The sequence below is a fragment of the Pelophylax lessonae genome (genome assembly GCF_965119305.1).
Source record: "Pelophylax lessonae genome assembly, chromosome: 3".
Lineage (NCBI taxonomy): Eukaryota > Metazoa > Chordata > Amphibia > Anura > Ranidae > Pelophylax > Pelophylax lessonae.
In genome coordinates this window covers 198,411,961-198,430,989 of record NC_138770.1, presented here as the reverse complement: position 1 = coordinate 198,430,989, position 19,029 = coordinate 198,411,961, and the positions used below count along the sequence as shown (strand labels likewise).

Below are 19,029 nucleotides of genomic sequence, written 5' to 3'. Positions count from 1 at the left end.
ATTTTATCTTGCACGGTAGAGGATCTAATCATATCAGTCTAATAGACTCTTATATATTGAGGAAAGTGTATTCTATTCGAAACTGTGGTTTTGATTGGTTTCTAGATGAGCCCCTTAGGGTCCAGACTAATCGTTCAAGGTTTTTTGTTTGTATTGTATATTATCATTGTATTATGCAATATGAGGCATGGATAAAGCTCCACCAAGCACTCAGGACTCAAATTGAGGCTTGGTTCACTGCTCGACTGTATATGACGATGGCGTGGTGCATCGCCTGTGCCCCAGGACAACCTCATTTATGACAAAATGCGTAAGGTGGACGACGCGCTGATGTCATCGTGGATTATGTGTCTCGAAAGTGCGTGTGATATATATTTATGTGCCGGCCGGCAGGATCTTTAATGTGCTTGTGATCTTATTCAATGTAGTATGGTTTTCATTATTATTTTTAGTAAATGTCATTCGGACTCACACTTTGTGGAACATCCTTTTGTTTTTGAGCCTGAGTGTACGTATACTGTTGCTGGATGCCTGACTTCACTGTATTGTGAAAATTCTACAGAAATACCACTACAAGACCCTGGTGGGGTGGGGTAATAAGCCAAAAGGGCTACTGGCCTCCTGTGACAAGAGGTCCAGTACTGCTGGTAGGCAGGCATTTGTATTACATCTATGGTGGCGGTTCTCCGGTGTTAAGTTATACTTGGTGGCGGAAGGTGATGCATGATATTTCAGAAAGAGAACCACTCACGATCTAACACCTTCAACTTCAGATTTTATTATTTGGAACTCCTACATGGGACCTTTGTCGTTTATTTTATTTATTTCCCTTGCAATATCTGATATGTGTAATCACCATTGTTAGCGCAACTCTGTCCTTTTATCTATGTTTATAGTCTATTTAGGACCCTGTTTCCTGGGATTGGCACACATTCACATATGGGAAGTGTAAAGACAGGTCACCCATCTGTCAGGGACAGTATTAGCGGCAGGGAAAGTTTCCAGTCAAGTAGAGAAACTTAGGGCTCTGCATTCTCCTTGCAGTTTATTTTATTTATTTCCCTTGCAATATCTGATATGTGTAATCACCATTTCTAGCACAACTCTGTCCTTTTTTCTATGTTTACAGTCTTTGGTGATATTGCACAGTAGAGTCTGCTGCTTTATATAATATATGCTGTAGTTTGGTAAAAATGATTAACTTTAGCGCGGTTATTCTTTTGATAATTCTTAAATAGACTCTGCCTGACCCAAAATGGTGGCCAGAGTCACATGGGCAGTCAGCATCCAACTGGATTGCTGTGCCAGTGACCCAGGAAACCATAGAAGAACCATGTTCCTCTTGACTTCCTCTCCTCCTACATTGCCGCTGAGTGCCACTTGCAGTGGAGAAAAGAAACTGCACTTGCCTACAAGGCTATATCTGCTTTAGAGTGCATTCTATATGAATAGCTTCAATGAAATATAAAGCTCCCTAAAGATGTACCTCTTACTATGGACAATAGGCAAAGTTATTGTGAAGCAGCTATTTGGGTGAGCAGTCTTTAGCGCTAGTTCTTCAGCCAGCTAGTGTTGGGGCCCAGTCTTTATGGTTTGCACATAAGTGCAGTCCCAATAAAGTCTGCATGCAGTGAATAAGGCTGCTATTTGGGTCACCAGTCCCTTTGTACTCAGTCTCTGCTAGCAGCAATAGAGCAATGGCAGCAATGCCCTATCACCAGTCCCAGTGATACAGCAACAATGATCCCGCTGTTAAGAAGCCAGCTGACTTCTAGATCTGCCTGGAGCAACTTCGGTCCTTAGCACACAGGTTAACAGCGCTGCTGTTTCTGTCTTAGGCCACAGGATTGTAGAAGGTTGGTGTGCTCTCAGTGATAGAAAAATGCACGCTCCAGTCTCCACGCAACCAGAGTCTATTCAGTATTTAGCCTGGGAAAATACAGCTCTTTCTCTTCCTCTTAACAGTCTCTCCTTGGGAGTTGTAGACTATTGGTCAATTAACTGTCTCTTCTTGGGAGTTGTAGTCCATAAGTTTTATAACTGTCATAGCAGGGTTCCTTTCTCATCTCCCACTATTCAGTGTGGCTGGCATTTAAGTCTTTTGAACCCCTTATGCTTGTCAGCTCCCCCTGCCATATAGGTACAGTGTTACATGACCGCGCAATTGTCATTCAAAGTGTGACCGCTCTAAAGGCTGAAAATTGGCCTGGGCGGGAAGGGGGTGAAAGTACCTGGTATTAAAGTGGTTAAACACGGTCCATGCCTAATGGTCACTCTTCAGATAATTCACCATCAGGACACGAAATGGATCAGTGCCCAATTATGTACTTCACCTCATTTTTTTTCTATATAATTGCCCCATTTGTAAGCACCGTCAAAGGTTTCTGCCTTTAGAATTCTCATATTGATGGACAATTTGAGTTTAGTGCTGCTTTATACAGGTAAAGGAGAAGTATGGCCAAAGCTATTTTGGCTATACTTCTCCCGTAGGCCACAGGAGTGCAGTTCATTCCCAGTTTCAGCCGACATCGGGCTAAAGTCCGCTGTTGGCTGATGTCACTCAGCCGGTTTAGGCTCTGAAAAGATCCTGGTCAGGATCCAACCCTGGACTGGTACCTGGCACAGTCTCTTAGTGATCCACCGAGAGCCTGAGCAGCCCCTCCTGCACCCTCCACAACCCAGCTCTCCAGTGAACTCTGGAGGAGCAGAGCAGAGAGCCGTTTACTGACAGTCATGGCTCTCTATTCATAGCGGGGGGGGGGGGGGGACTGAGCAATCAGTGATGTTTGATCGCTTAGTTCTCACTGCAGAGCCGACGGGGGACCGATGCAGCATTGGATCGATGCTGCATCCAGCTAGGTGAGTATAATTTTTTTTTTCTATAAAGTGCATACTTCTTTTACAATGTAATGCTTGTAAAAAGACACATGGTTGTAATTCATTTATTTCACAGACTACGTGTTACAACTGTTATGTGCTTTTCTATTGTAATGACCTTGTCAACCCTTAAAGAGGAAGTAAACCCACCTCTACAACTTGTACCTATAGGTAAGCCTATATTAAGGCTGACCTATAGGTACTGTAAATATCTCCTAAACATGCACTGTTTAGGAGATATTTACTTTGCATGCAGCCAGTGACATCACTGGCACATGCGCTCTGAAGGAACAGCCGCTCGTGCCGTTCCTTTAGAGCCCCGTGTCGTTACCGTCGGCTCCCGCTCGCATGCGCGGGAATGACGTAATCGCGGCTCCAGCCAGTCAGATGGCCGGATGCCTCAAACCCGGAAGAAGGGCGACAGAACATGTCGCCCATGGACAGGTAAGCGGTCGGCACTGCGAGGCTTCGTTCTTAGGTAAGTATTTCATAATGAGCTAGTATGCGATGGATACTAGCTCATTATGTGTTTGTCTTTCAGGTGTTCGTTTTAAAAAAAAAAAAAAAAAAATCGAGGTTTACAACCTCTTTAAATAAAACTTAAGAAACAGAAAAGAGTTGGAGATAAAAAAAAAAAAAAAAAGTAATAGTGGTGAGCTTTGCTGCAGACAGAGTGGCAATTCCAGAAGGCACATGAGATGGGAGGCTGCTTCTTGGAAGAAGAGGAATGGAAATTAGAGCATGTAGATTGCGGCTGCCATCAGAGGAAAGGGGATGTGGTGTACTGTGTTTTGCGATGACAGCTAGGAGTAGTGTATTGGGGAGCCATTCATATAAATGCTACCGCAACACACCACACATAGAGCTGTGCATTTTGGTAATCTGAGGCAGAAGTAATATTTTAGTCCCGGTTGACATATATGCGATGACAGACATTGCATGTGATTCGGAGCGCACTGCTCTGAAAATCACATGCGATGTCTGTGTGCTGCAAATTTGGCTGAATTCGCATTGCATTCGGACACAACTTGCACAGGACCCTTTTTTGGGTCAGCACCAGAATCGGATGTGAACACCTATGCGATCTGATTCATGTCCGAACTAACAGTTTGCACTGCGATACGCAAACTGATCTGGGGGGTGTCGTTAAATTTGTATTGACACCCCCAGCAATTCACACATGGCAGTGTGAACTGCCTGCGAGTTGAATGCTATGCGGGAACCTGCAGTGGAATCGCAAGGTTCCCTCATTGCATATATGTGAACCGGCACTAACAGCAACACGAGTGTGAATGGGACCTTGGTACTGCTACAACTGTAACAACACTGGTCAAAGGCTGAATGTGACCCATTTGACTGCTTGCATGAAGACCAGGGGAGGACTGGGCCAGGGGGCAGGGGGGCCATTGCCCTCTGGGCTGCTCTAATGCCCCATACAAAGGCTGCACTGCTCCTGCCACAGACATGACTAAATAATTCCTGGTGAAGAAAAGTAAAAAGTACCTGCCGCTGACCTACTGAGTGCAGTTTGAAGACAAGGACAGAGCGCAGCCCCCCAGTATGAATGGTGTAAACTGTGTCTCAAGCAGAGGCCGGTTCCATGCCCCACCAGAGCCCCACCCAACCACCCCCTGCTGGCCGGGCCAGGTTAGGTTGGGAACCCGGTTTTCGGCCGGTGAGTAGAGAGTGTATATGTGGTGTGGGGTGTGCTAAACAACAAATAAATAATGAATATATAACATATATCTATGTGTGAACCAAATCAACAAAAGTAAATATATATAACATATATCAATCTGTGAAGCCAATTAATAATGCAAATCAATTGGTGCATAAACATAAAAGTTCATAAGTGTCCATAAATATTGTGCAGATGAGTAGAATGGTATTCTATCCAAATAATACGTGTATCCACCACCGAGTGAAATTCATCCTTACCAAACAGAAATAAATAAGGTGCAACTATATTTTCTTGTGCTGAAAAAATATCCAATCTCCTTGTGAACAAACACCACGTGTAAATCACCAAGAATTAGCCTCTTACCAGATGGTAATAGGTATGCACTTGTTCAGTGAAACCACCGCCTTGCTTCCTCTTTAAAATCCTGAAGTGGGATGTAGAACCGCTCTACCTTTCTTTCTCCACTAGATGGCAACGAGTACCAGCAAGAAACACAGCCTCATCCTTCTTTACAAGCTCACAAAACCACCGTGTATTAACCACTTGCCGACCGCCGCACGACTATCTACGGCGGCGGTCTGCCCCTCACAGGCAAAGTGACGTAGGGCTACGTCACTAGCTTGTGAGGGTCTAGGGAGCGAGCGCGCGCCGCCGGAGGCGTGCTCCCGCGTGGTCACAGACCCCCCCGTGCGTGTGACCGGCGGACCCGATGTCCGCCGGCCACTCTGCGATCGGCGGGGGAGAGGGAGAAAGTCAGGCAGCTTGTGTAAACAAGCTGCCTGTCATTCTCCTCGCTGCATGAGAGATGATCATATGGATCTACTATGTAGATCCGTTGATCACTCTGCATACAGCTGAAGCCACAGCCAATCACAGTTAGAATCACGCCCCTAAGGACACACACAGCCCCTCCCTCTCAAATAAAGTTAACCCCTTCACTACCAGTGTATTTTTACAGTAACAGTGCATATATATAGCACTGATTACTGTAGTAATGTCACTGGTAACCCCAAAAGTGTCAAAAATGTCAGTCAAGGGTCCGATCTGTCCGCCGCAATGTCGCAGTACCGCAAAAAAAATCGCAGATCGCCGCCATTACGTGTTAAAAAAAAAACAACAAAAATGACAAAAATCTTTCCCTTAGTTAGTAAACGCAATAACTTTTGCGCAAACCAATCAAAATACGCTTTTTGCAATTTTTTTTACCAAACATAGGTAGCATAAAACAAATTGGCCGAAAATGTTAAAAAATTTTGATTTTTACATTTTTTTTGGGGGGAATTTCATATAAAAAAAAAGGGAAAAATATTGCTATTTTTGCAAAATTTATGCTATTCTTTTGTTTATAGCGCGTGATCAAAAAATCGCACAGGTGATCAAATACCGCCAAAAGAAAGCTCTGTTTGTGGGAAAAAAAGGACGCCAAATTTGTTTAGGTACAGCGTCGCACGACCGCGCAATTGTCCGTTAAAGTCACGCAGTGCCGAATCGCAAAATACCCCCTGGTCAGGAAGGGGGTAAAATCTTCCGGGGCTTAAGTGGTTAAAGGAAAAAAGAGGACTAATAGTGTATTACCCTTGAGATTTATTCAAAAAACAGTTGATAATGCACTTACAATTAGATGTCTTGTATTCAGCATAAACATAGGCATACGAATTCCTGCAAAGGCTTGCGGTCGGCTGCAGCATGGACCGCAAATTGTGTGTGACGTGTGCGCCTCCTAATCTGACCGGTTTCTTCCCATAGGAATTCGTATGCCTATGTTTATGCTGAATACAAGACATCTAATTGTAAGTGCATTATCAACTGTTTTTTGAATAAATCTCAAGGGTAATACACTATTAGTCCTCTTTTTTCCTTTAATACACGGTGGTTTTGTGAGCTTGTAAAGAAGGATGAGGCTGTGTTTCTTGCTGGTACTTGTTGCCATCTAGTGGAGAAAGAAAGGTAGAGCGGTTCTACATCCCACTTCAGGATTTTAAAGAGGAAGCAAGGCGGTGGTTTCACTGAACAAGTGCATACCTATTACCATCTGGTAAGAGGCTAATTCTTGGTGATTTACACGTGGTGTTTGTTCACAAGGAGATTGGATATTTTTTCAGCACAAGAAAATATAGTTGCACCTTATTTATTTCCGTTTGGTAAGGATGAATTTCACTCGGTGGTGGATACACGTATTATTTGGATAGAATACCATTCTGCTCATCTGCACAATATTTATGGACACTTATGAACTTTTATGTTTATGCACCAATTGATTTGCATTATTAATTGGCTTCACAGATTGATATATGTTATATATATTTACTTTTGTTGATTTGGTTCACACATAGATATATGTTATATATTCATTATTTATTTGTTGTTTAGCGCACCCCACACCACATATACATTTATCTATATTCAAAAGCACTGAATACCGGGAGCAGCTTCAACACACTATCAGCGCACCCATCCCCCCTTACAACGGTGAGTAGAGAGTACCTGGAGCATAGCTTCAGCCTGGATTTGGGATCAGGAGGAGCTGGGAAGAGAGAGAGTAGGAGGGGGGCCAAGTTGCTGCACCATAGGCCTCTAGTTTGTACTTTCCCCCTGGACCGAAAGTTGCCAGTCATCTCCTGATGAAGAGCATTCTGGGGGCTCTCATATGATGTGTGTGCAACCAGCAAAAGTAGGTTTACTATCAAAACTGAACTCCAGGCAGATATACTGTGATAAAAACACCAACTCGTGCAGTTCTGTATACATTAAAGCGGTAGTATACTAAGTTTTTTTACTTTTACTTTTACCTACAGGTAAGCCTATAATAAGGCTTACCTGTAGGTACAATTAATATCTCCTAAACCTGCACGGTTTAGGAGATATTTGCCCTGCATGCAGCCGCTGACGCTAGTGGCGCATGCGCTCTGGAGGACCTTCAGAGTTCCTTGCCGGCTACTTCCCGGAAAGTGACTCCCGCTCGCATGCGCGGGAGTGACGTCATCGCGGCTCCGGTCACTCACAGTGCCAGAGCCACTGAAACCGGAAGAGACGCAGAGGGAGCATGACAGCTCCCACAACGGTGTCCGAGCGTCCATGTCGGGGCTTCTTTTAAGGTAAGTATTTGCATACTAGCTCATTATGCCTCTGTCTTGCATGTTTTTTTTTTTTCTGGCAGTATACAACCACTTTAAAAGTATTTTAAATACAATTAGTATATGTATCTGCATTTGACTTTGTGTCATCCTTTTTAATCCCCTGCCTAGTAGCACTCAGACAGGGAGAAGTAGTGGCAACACTGGGAGCCAATCAGGTAAGCTACATGCACATTTGGAAACAAGGAACATGTTGAGAGGTGGAAAAAATAGTGACCAAAGAATGAGCTGCTGCTGGTCAATCACTATTTAATCACAGACTTGGGGCAGGAAGGTGACCAGGCTTTATTGCTTAATTGCAGTGAAGAAAAGTCTGGTCATCAGCCTGGCTGTGCATATCTTAGGATTGGACAAACAGAAATCCTTTGGTAAGTAAAACAGCCTCTCATATATGTAATTTAAACTTGTATTTAGGTGTTTGCCTGGAGTTGAGCTTCAAGGGACAGTTATTCTAATTTACCTGGTTTAGATTTCAAAGCCATTGTGATGTCACTGCACAGTCTGGATCCACCAACGGCCCAGTCTTCTTCTAGTCTTCTCTATGAATATTTTAGTTCTGTTGGAGTCTGCCTCACTCTGGCTGTGAACTCTGGCTTCCCCATGTAATCTTTGCTCTCTGTCCAAAGCTAGTCGTCTCTCCTTTTTTTGCTGACCTTATTAATTGTTATAAAGCAAATGCCCTCTCAGTCTGCCTCATCTCTCTCTGTAAGAATTAATGATTAACATGGATGTCTAGCAGAATTGACAATTCAAAAGGGAGAGTGCAGTAATGAAATGGTTTAGCACCGTGTTTCTCAACTCCGGTCCTCAGGACCCACTAACAGGCCAGGTTTGCAAGGAAACTGAAATACATCACAGGTGATATAATTTGCTGCTCAGGGATTGCAGTATTCTAGTCTGCATCTCCCCAAGGTAATAATTAAAATCTGGCCTGTTAGTGTGCCCTGAGGACCGGAGTTGAGAAACACTGGTTTAGCATTTATTATGCATATCATAATATGATAATATTACTGTATCAATATTCGTAATAATAATAACAGTAATCATTTAAAGCGGAGTTCCACCCTAATTTTACACTTAACATCATTCATACCTATATCCTTTTCTAAACTCGATTTGGCTATTGATTTTTTTTTTTTTTAGTTCACTTACCTTATTTTTAATGCAAAATATTTTCCCTTCCTTCCACCTCCTCCTTATGCGGCCGCCGACGTCATTTCCTCCTTTGCATTGACTCCTGGGAGAGGAGTGTCCTCAATCCCAGGAGTCAATGCGCCTGCACCGGTGTCCCTCGCCACTTCCGGTGCAGACACGAGAACAGCATGTGGGCATGCGCAATGATGCGGAACCTGCTGCGCGATGACGCGCCTGCACCGGAAGTGACGAGGCATGGCATTCTGGGACTCCGAAATCCAGGAAGAGGGACACTAAGAGGGACACTGCGGCTTCAGCTGCCCACACCGCAGATGGCAGCGCTGGACAAGAACTTCACAAGGTAAGGAATTCATCCTGTAGGTACACTAAACAGGGGACAGTTCAGAGGCTATTCTTTAAATGAACTAGAATGACTGTTCTAGGGGTATTTTTAGTTTAAAAAAAAAATTTGGGGTGGAACTCTGCTTTAAATTCTGCATTCAAATAAGTATATTGCTTCTGATTTCTCTGTTGAATGTTCTAAATCATGGGTGTCCAAACTTTTGGCTTCTCTGGGCCACATTGAGTGTAGAGAAATTTTCTCGGGCCGCATATAAAATATATACTATAGTTAAGGTATATAAGTAATAAAACGCTGCTGGGCCCTTCCCGCTCTACCGCCCCCCCCCCCCCCCCAGCACTAATTTAACACAACTAGTGGATGATCACCTCTGAGGCAGCCTCTGCCTACAGTTAGTTGGAAACCTCTGTGGCCTTGCCCCCGACTCGACTTCCTTCCTCCCCAGCAAAAAAAAAAAAAAAATTGTCAGGGGGCCGCATTGCCTGTGATTCCGGGCTGCATGCGCCCCCTGGGCTGCAGGTTGGACATGCCTGTTCTAAATAGTTCTCTTTCCAGGGACAAGCAAGATTCCAGGCAAACAGCTAAATACACAGATGAAATCTATATAAGGGAGCTAGTTTATCCACCAGAATTTGATTTTATTTTCAACTGGTTCTGAAATTTAAGCCAGCCGTAGACGGTTTAAATCTTGGTCCAGCAAGGACCAGCCGAGATTCGAACCCCGTATGGGCAGGCTGATTGTACCCAAGTTGATTGACTGATCAACTTGGGCACAAGCAGCCTGTCGGATTTTACATGCGATTATTTCGCTAGCAGCTATTATAGCCGCTAGCAGTAATCACTGTGTTCTCCCCAGCAGGGATAACCCCCCCCCCCCCCCCCACACAGGGAGAAGTAGAACACAAAGGCTTCATGGGAGGGATTCAGGGTTGCAGGACAGACAATCACCCTGTCTATGGCTGCCTTTACACAGCTTTGCCCTATAACACAGCCCTGTCTAGCAGGGGAAGGGAGATGCTGATCTTTCCCTGCTGAAGTTTCATTTTTATTTATATCTCCTGGACAGTGAAAGGAAAGCTAGAACACTGATAAGCTCATCTCTCAGACCAGTCAGAATGGCCCTTATAATGGCTTCATAAGGACAGTGTATTTGTGTAGACACTTTAATAAAAATTAGCGAACACCATACTGTAGCTCCAGCTTACCATCAAGGCACAACAGGATGGGACAGAATTTAGTGAGCTCACAGAAATAACAGAACTCCAAATATCCTCAGCTTTTAGATAAAGTAATAGTTATCATTCTTTTGCTGCTGGCATCTAACCAGCCATGATCTGCCTACATTGCATAGAGAAGCAAACAGGCCCAGTGATGGCATTACTGGGTCTAACATAATGTATGTAAAGAAATAGAAAGTATTTTTGAAAAATTCCATTAGCATGTTGATTAGGGGGGAACCAGTGAAGGCAAAATATAAGTAGATTAAACTCCAATGTTACAGACTTTTGTACTGGTTTATTGGAATAAAACTTGGAAAACTGTGCAACAGCAAGCCAGACACAATAGCTTTCCAAATATATTACAGTGCAGTTTAACGGCATTTAATAGGTCCTGCGTTTTTGGAAAAACACTGACTATACACTTTCCTCATTCTGCCTTCTCTGCTCCAGCTGTGAGAATGAAATGCTTCCTAAGCATTGTTACCTTATCACAGATTATACACTATCTGACGCTGCCCATACACAAGCAGACCAGGATGCATGACCTGATTCAGGAAGCCTAAATTGTATTTGACTTTGCCATACATACAGTATGGTAAAATCTGAATGATGCAGCTTTTAGGCTCATTTGTTAACCAAGAAACATTTTGCAAGTGAACCACATCCATGGGCGGATGCGATTCCATAACTATTTAATATTTATTACAGGTACTTATATAGTGCTGTCAATTTACACAGCACTTTACATATATATTGTACATTCACATCACTCCCTGCCCTTTAAGGAGCTCACAATCTAAGGTCCCTAACTCACATTCATACATACACATACTAGGGCCAATTTAGACAGGAGCAAGTTAACCTACCAGCATGTCTTTGGAGTGTGGGAGGAAACCGGAGCATCCGGAGGAAACCAACGCAGGTACAGGGAGAACAGGCAAACTTTGTGCAGGTAATATTTCATCTTGCTTGCTCAATTTCCAAAGGTATAATGATCGGGCAGGACTGTGTGATGTGCTTCCTTTTTAGATTCGTATGCTACTTTTATATCAGGTCAGTGACACCACAGAGGTGGGGATTCTCAGCTTCAAAGCCCTTTAAAAGTGGGATCTACATTAGAACCTGCTGATGGACAGGGCCACCCAGGCAGTGGGGGGCTGCTGTCACTCTACATTACAGTATACTAGGAAGTGGTCCTTTGGTCTTTTTTTACCAGTCCCTTATTATGACAAGAAGATTTACTCATCTTGAGTGAGAGTTAGGCCCCTTTCACACTTGGAGTCCGTCGACGGGGGGATCGATCAGCAGGAGATCGATCCGCCGATCCCCAGCTGAGCAGGTGGATAGCAGCTCTGTCTCCGCGCTGTGTGCGGAGACGGAGCTGTCAGGTCCCCGCTCTCCTCTATGGGGGAATTGGATGAGAACGGACCGCCTGTCCGTTCTCATCCGATCCCATCCGATCTGCTGGACGGATGAAAAATAGGGTTTCCATCCATCCAGATTTGACCGATCGGATGTCAGCGGACATGTCTCCGCTGACATTCGATGCCCCATAAAGCTGCATGGGGGGGACCGTTCAGATCCACCTGAAAAACTGACAGATGAATCTGAACGGTCCGCATGTGTGAAAGGGGCCTAAGGCTGGCCATACACTATACAATTTTCTTATTCAATTTCCTTTAGATTTACCTTAAACTATGTAGTGCAAGGGCCTGCCTGACCGCATACAAACTGAAAGTGTTTAGGTTTGACCCTATATTACATGGTTTTGGTAAATCTAAAGGAAAGTTGAACAAGAAAATTGTATAGTGTATGGCCAGCCTTAGTTGTGTCGTTCACACAAAGCAGATTTCCATTTTTCACTAATCACTTAGCCTGTTTCTGGAGTCATGAACATTAACCACTTGACCTCCGGAAGATTTACCCCCTTCATGACCAGGCCACTTTTTGTGATATAGCACTGCGTTACTTTAACTGATAATTGCGCAGTCATGCAATACTGTACCCAAAAATTTTTTGTGCTATTAACAAAAAAAGACCTACAATTTAGAAAAAAAAAAAAAATTAATTAATAATAATAATAAAATTCTATATATATATATATATATATATATATTTTTTTTTTTTTTTTTACTTACTGCTATAAAACCTATCCAATAAAAAAAAATGAAAACATGTATTTTCTTTATAAAGTTAGGCAAATATGTATTCTTCTACATGTTTTTGGTAAAAAAAAAAACATCCCAATAAGCGTATAATGATTGGTTTACGCAAACTTTATAGCATCTACAAACTATTGAATATATACTGGAATGTTTATTTAGTTTCATACTAGTAATAGCAGCAATCAGCGACTTATAGTGGGACTGCGATATTGCAGTGGACAATCGGACACTAACTGACACTTTTGACACTTTGTGGGAACCTGTGACATTAATACAGTGATCACAGTACTAATGACACTGACTGGGAAGGGGTTAAACATCTAGGGCAATCAAAGGGTTAATTGTGTGCCTAGCCAGTGTTTGTGTTTACTATGTGTGCTGCTTTTATTAGGGGAAGAGATGGATTTGAATCCCTCCTTTGCAGGAACACAGAATCCATCCCTCCCGTCAGAACAGAACTCTGCCTTTTTTAAATAGGCAGAGCTCCATTCTGAGTCTCTGCCTGACGATTGTCGGTGGACATTGAGTACCTGGCATCTGCAGATCGGCTTCTGCTGTGAATATTCACAGCAGAAGCGGTGCACCGGCATCGCGCGTCCCCCCCCCCCCAAAGGTGGAAGTGCGGGATTGCATACTATATATATACATGATCCAGCGCACAGCTGCCACCCTGTAGCAGGAAAACTACAATAGGGCACTCAGCAAGTGGTTAAACAAACCTGGAGAATGGGAGTTCAGTCTTCAATGGCTGTTGCTTGTCAGTGACTCTCTAGGTAGTAAAGCCAGGAACTGGGTGACAATGCCAGAGCTTGTACCTTTAACCTCTTGCTGTCTACGCAATGCATACCATATATGCTGGTGTATAAGATGACGGGGGGGGGGGGGGGGGGTCATCTTATACGGGGAGTATCAAATGTGAACCTTAAGAGAACTCCAGGTGTAGGACTACTTTACATAGTTTGTTTGGTAATCTTTCAGCCTGCTGGATGTGTGGTAATACTCTATGTACTGTAGCTTCGGCTACATACAGTATAACGCGTTGAGCCAATCACGGTGAGCGATGTATTCTAATAACCACTTCAGCTCTGGAAGGTTTTACCCCCTTAATGACCAGGCCATTTTTTGCGATTCGGCACTGCGTTACTTTAACTAACAATTGCGTGGTCATGCAATGCCGTACACAAATACAATTAATTTCCTTTTTTTCCCATAAATAGAGCTTTCCTTTGGTGGTATTTGATCACCTCTGCTGTTTTTAGATTTTGCGCTATAAACAAAAAAAAAGCGACTATTTTGAAAAAAACATCAATATATTTTACTTTCTGCTATAAAACATTCCCAATAAAAAAATTAAAAAAATCTAATTTTTTTATCAATTTAGGCCAATTTGTATTTTGCTACATATTTTTAGTAAAACAAAATCTCAAAAAGTGTATTGTAATTGGTTTGCACAAAAGTTATAGCGTTTACAAACTACGGGATAGATTTTTGGACTTTATTTCTTTTTTTGTTTTTACTAACTGTAATGGCGGCAATCAGGGGTTTTTAGCAAGATTGCAACATTGCCACGGACAGATCGGACCCCTAACTGACATTTTTGGGGACCAGTGACATTACTACAGTAATCGGTGCTAAATAATATGCACTGTTACTGTATAAATGACACTGGCAGGGAAGGGGTTATTACTTGGGGTGATCAAAGGGTTAAATGTATGCCTAATTTTGCTTACTAACTGTGGAGGGGGCTCTGTGACAGGCACACAGAGATCAGTGTTTCAGCTTAGCTGAAACACGTGATCTCTGTGTGACCGAAGACTCGCCTGCTTTGTTTACATAGGCAGGCTGCTCTCCTGTCTGTTTCTGTGAAGATTGCGGGAGGGCGGCGATGATCGTGCCCGCTCCTCCCGCGGTCTGGCTCCCGCTGTGTCTAATCACAGCAGGAGCGGGGCTCCAGCTGCGCGCATGCGCCGCCGAGAACACGTGCACATGATCACATGGATCTACGTGATTATGCACAGTCGAGCTGCCCTGCCGCAGTAAACCTGTGTGGGGCGGTCGGCAAGTGGTTAATGAAGTTACAACCTCTGACTCAGCCAATCCTGAGCTGGCTTTGTATTTATTAATAGAATACATCACTCGCTGTGATTGACTCAGCATGGTATACTGTATGTAGCCGAAGCTACGGTACATGCAGTATTACCGCACATCCAGCGGGATGACAGATTGGTGGGTGTAAACAAAACGGCTGCTAGACAAGACCATGGATCTACCAGCAAGAAGAGTAAATATGAAGTATTTTGAAGGATTTAAAGTACTGCCATTTTAATTAAAATGATTAGAATCAAATCTGATGTTTTTAAATGGTGTTGCCTCCGAAGGGAGGATAGTCTTATATGGCAAGTATAGCCCAAAACTTATGTTTTAACTGGAAAATTAGGGAGTCATTTTATATGCCCAGTCGCCTTATATATACGGCATATACGGTATGTGCGGTGGGAAAAAAGGATGGGCTTTAGGCCCCTTTCACACTATCCGTCCGTCGGACGGATTCCGTTTTTCTCAGCGGGGGATCGAGCCGCCGATCCCCCGCTGAGCAGGAGAATGACATCTGTGTCTCCGCGCTGTGTGCAGAGACGGAGCTGTCAGGTCCCCATGCATCTCTATGGGGGAAATTGGATGGGAACGGACCGTCGGTCCGATCCCATCCGATCCGATCTGCTGGACGGATGGAAAATAGGGTTTTCCCCCCATAGAGATGCATGGGGGGACCGTTCAGATCTGCCAAAAAAACGGACAGGCGGATCTGAACGGTCCGCTTGTGTGAAAGAGGCCTAAAGGCTCATGAGTCACACATACAAGGTTGAGTTACTAAAACTAAAAATCTGGTGCAGCTCTGCACAGAAATTATTTGGCTTCCAGGTTTTTTTATTTTCAAAGCTTAATTTAATAAGCTGAAGTTAGAAGCTGATTGGTTTCTATGCACAGCTGCACCAGATTTTGCACTCTCCAGTTTTAGTAAACCAGATGTGTCCAATATGCTGAGGGTCATAGACAGCTCCTGATCTCTAGTAATGATCAGGAGCCAGCGGGATCATCTCTCAATCATGTGACCACTGTGACAGCCAATCACAGTGGTCATGTGATCAGGCAGGCCTTCCATTCCCCACAGATGTACTAGTCCAGTTAAAGGGATGCTGATGCTGGGCAGAAAGAGGGTAAAATAAGTCAGCAGTGACAGCTGCTATATTTCTGTCCTCTCGGGGAATAACAATAAGGAGGTGTTGATGTAAAACTCCTGGCGGTGGTGGATGATCTGGGATCCCTAGTACTGAGCAGTGGATTTAGAGGCAAGCATGTTCATTTAGATTGCAACAAGTTACTTACAAACTGTGGCTTTCTGTATCACATATAAAGCGACCTTTCAGCAGTCATACTACGGTCCCAAACTGTGAAACAAATAATTGTTAAATTTTTAAAGTGACAAAGTGTTATATACAAAAGTACAATGGTTGGGTTTTGTTTTAGCAATGTTTATTATCTACATAACCTCATCCAAATGTTAGGAATGCATTGGATCTTTTGTGAGCCACACACCTTCACCTTTCTCTACATTTCTACCCATTCTTAAATGATTGTTCAATCCAATTTTTAAGGGTGTGGCCACTTCTCTTTGTTGTTACCACAATTGCTAAGCTCGCATCTTGAAATTGGACATCTACCCTAAATTATTTAGGCCATTTCAAACCACCTATTATATTTATTGTTTATGTGTCCATTTCTTCAACATGCAGTCTGGAAGGGTGATATCAAATTATTTCATATTTTACTGTTAACAGATGCCCTCTACAAGTGCAGTTGCTCCAGAGATTAGTAAATGAGGTAAAGCTTCACATTGACAAGAATAACCAATTGCATGCAAGGAAAATAAAAAGAAAATCTGCATTTTTGCTAGCATGTAAATGGGTGATGGAAGTCAGCAGAGCTTCGGTTAATTTACTAAGCTCCTGGAGCAACTGCTCTTACACAGTGCAACTGCACTATCTATTTGCCTTTAGTAAATCAACCCCTATGTGTAATGGAGAGGCATGAAGCACTGCAAGGCGTGCATGCAATTGGAAAGTGAAAGGCACTGCATTAGGTAGAGTGGGCAATGGAAACACATGATGCACTTTGTATAATAAAAGGAGTATATGACCCTCTTAAAGAGGAAATAAACTCTTCAAAAAATGTTTTCTCTTTTTTTTCCCTGCAAAGTAAATGCATATTGTGCTAGTATTCACCGCATGCACATTATGTGATACTTACCTGCAACGAAGCTCGTGTTGTCCCTGCTGCCGGCCGCATCCATCTTCACCCGTCTTCCTTCCGGGTCTGCAGACTCCGGCTGGACTACTGGCCGGAGCCGCGTGACGTCACTCCCGCGCATGCGCGGGAGCCGCCAGTCACGGCACAGGGCTCTGAAGAAACGGCACGGACGGCCGTTTCTTCAGAGCGCATGCGCCAATGACGTCATTGGCTGTATGCAATGTAAATATCTCCTTAACGGTGCAAGTTTATGAGATATTTACAGCACCTATAGGTAAGCCTTATTTTAGGCTTACCTATAGGTAAAAGTAATCAAAGTGGGTTTACAACCACTTTAAAATAGTAAGGTATCAGTCACTGCTTGAAGTATAGAGGCTTAAGGCAATAAATAAAATAAATAGGCACTAAGCACTGCATTTGACATAAATGGGATGGGGCAATGTGTAGCAAGCATATAATAGGGACGTGTGAGGCACTGCATTTGGAAGGAAGGTATAAAACACTTTACCTAATGGAAAGAAGTAAGGCACTGCTTGTAATACAGAGGCTTTATACACTGTTTGTGGTACTGTACCCACAATCGCTCCAGAGGAAGTAAAAGACCCTATAAAGCATGGTCCAATTTGCTCCAGTGGGGGGGGGGGGGGGGGGTGGAACTAAATTCTTTCCTGATCCTCCAGAAAGCAATCAAATATTCCTTGGACCAACTACTCCTGGTGTTATTATTATTAATTTACAGGATTTATATAGCGCCAACAGTTTGCGCAGCGCTTTACAATGTGAAGGAAGACAATACAGTTACAATACAGTTCAAAACAGGAGGAACTAGAGGGCCCTGCTTGTTAGAGCTTACAATCTAGAAGGGAGGGTCAAGTGAAACAAAAGGCAATAACTTACCTATAAATGTTAATATGCGTTTATATATGTTGCTAATTTAGGAATGCATATAGCTTTTTAAAAACAATTTGGGAATCAATTCCACATTTTCATAGCTCTTTGTGAAGAAGCCTTTCCATATGCGGAGGTTAAACTCTTTTTCCTCTAAACATCAATGCCTCCTTGGCATCTGTAATGACCTAAAAAGTGAATGACTCTACACCAAGTTCACTATATGTACCAGTTACAGTATGTTGTGTTATATGTTAATCATATTCCCTTTAGACATAAAAAACACCAGTATCCCTTGTGTTTAATTTCTACCAGTGATTATCAGTCAGCTGCTGCCATCAATTTTCGGTCATGCCCAAAATGTTATTTGTTTTTATTTGTTGAGGCGCTAAGCTCAAATACAAATGTGTGAATACAAATACCCATAAACAATAAGTGTATAAATAAACAAATCCATGCAACCATTGTCAATTGCAAAAATAAAACACACAAAAAAGAAAACAATATAAATGAACATCATAAGGGTCCTTTCACACGGCCGCTCCGTGTGTCTGCAAATCATCCCATCCGTTTGCGGATGATTTGCGGACATAATGTAAGTGAATGGCACTGCGGGTGTCAGCGGAATACCACCCGCTGACACCCGATTTTCCTCCTGTCAGTTCTGTTCCGTTTTTACGAATGGAACAGAACCCCATTTTTTCTTCCGTGTAAAACACGGAAAGGAAGGAAAATCAGATGTCAGCGGTGTCATCCGCTGACATCCGCAGTGCCATATACTTACATTATGTCCGCATATCATCCGCAAACGGATGGGATGATATGCGGGCATACGGAGCGGATGACAGAAATGTCATCCGCTCCGTGGAAAAAAAAAAAAAGTCCCGCAGCGGACCTTTCACACGGAGCGGCCGTGTGAAAGGAGCCTAAAAGTCCTGAAAGTAATTCAAATTCCTGCAAAGCAAAAATCTTCTATTCCACTTTTTTCTTTTAGCACATGTGCATTAGTGATACATGCGCTTCCTATTTTACAGTGCTCCCCCTAAATAATGTGTTCTACCACCTAGTATAAGGGGGGGCCACTCACCAGATCGCTTTGGGCCACCAGGACCCTTACTGCTTTAATGATTAATCCTAAGCTTGGTGTATACTTGGCATCCACTTCCTTTGTACTTCTATCCAATGCCATCAGAAGAATAAACCCAGAATGAGAGATCAATAAAGCAATAATCGTGCAGTACGTTTATTAAAAAAAGATTATTAA

At 43.1% G+C, this 19,029-nt stretch overlaps 1 protein-coding gene across 1 annotated transcript in view; it reads right to left on the bottom strand.

Annotated features, from left to right (window-relative positions):
• Nucleotides 1-8,342, bottom strand: part of LOC309551446 (allantoinase, mitochondrial-like) — a 77,530-nt gene extending 69,188 nt beyond the window's left edge. Inside the window, exon 1 of the mRNA XM_082252033.1 lies at nucleotides 8,153-8,342. Coding sequence (XP_082108159.1) covers nucleotides 8,153-8,174 — 22 coding nt within the window. The 5' untranslated portion in view covers nucleotides 8,175-8,342. The remainder of the gene's footprint in view (nucleotides 1-8,152) is intronic.
• Nucleotides 8,343-19,029: the final 10,687 nt, after the last annotated feature.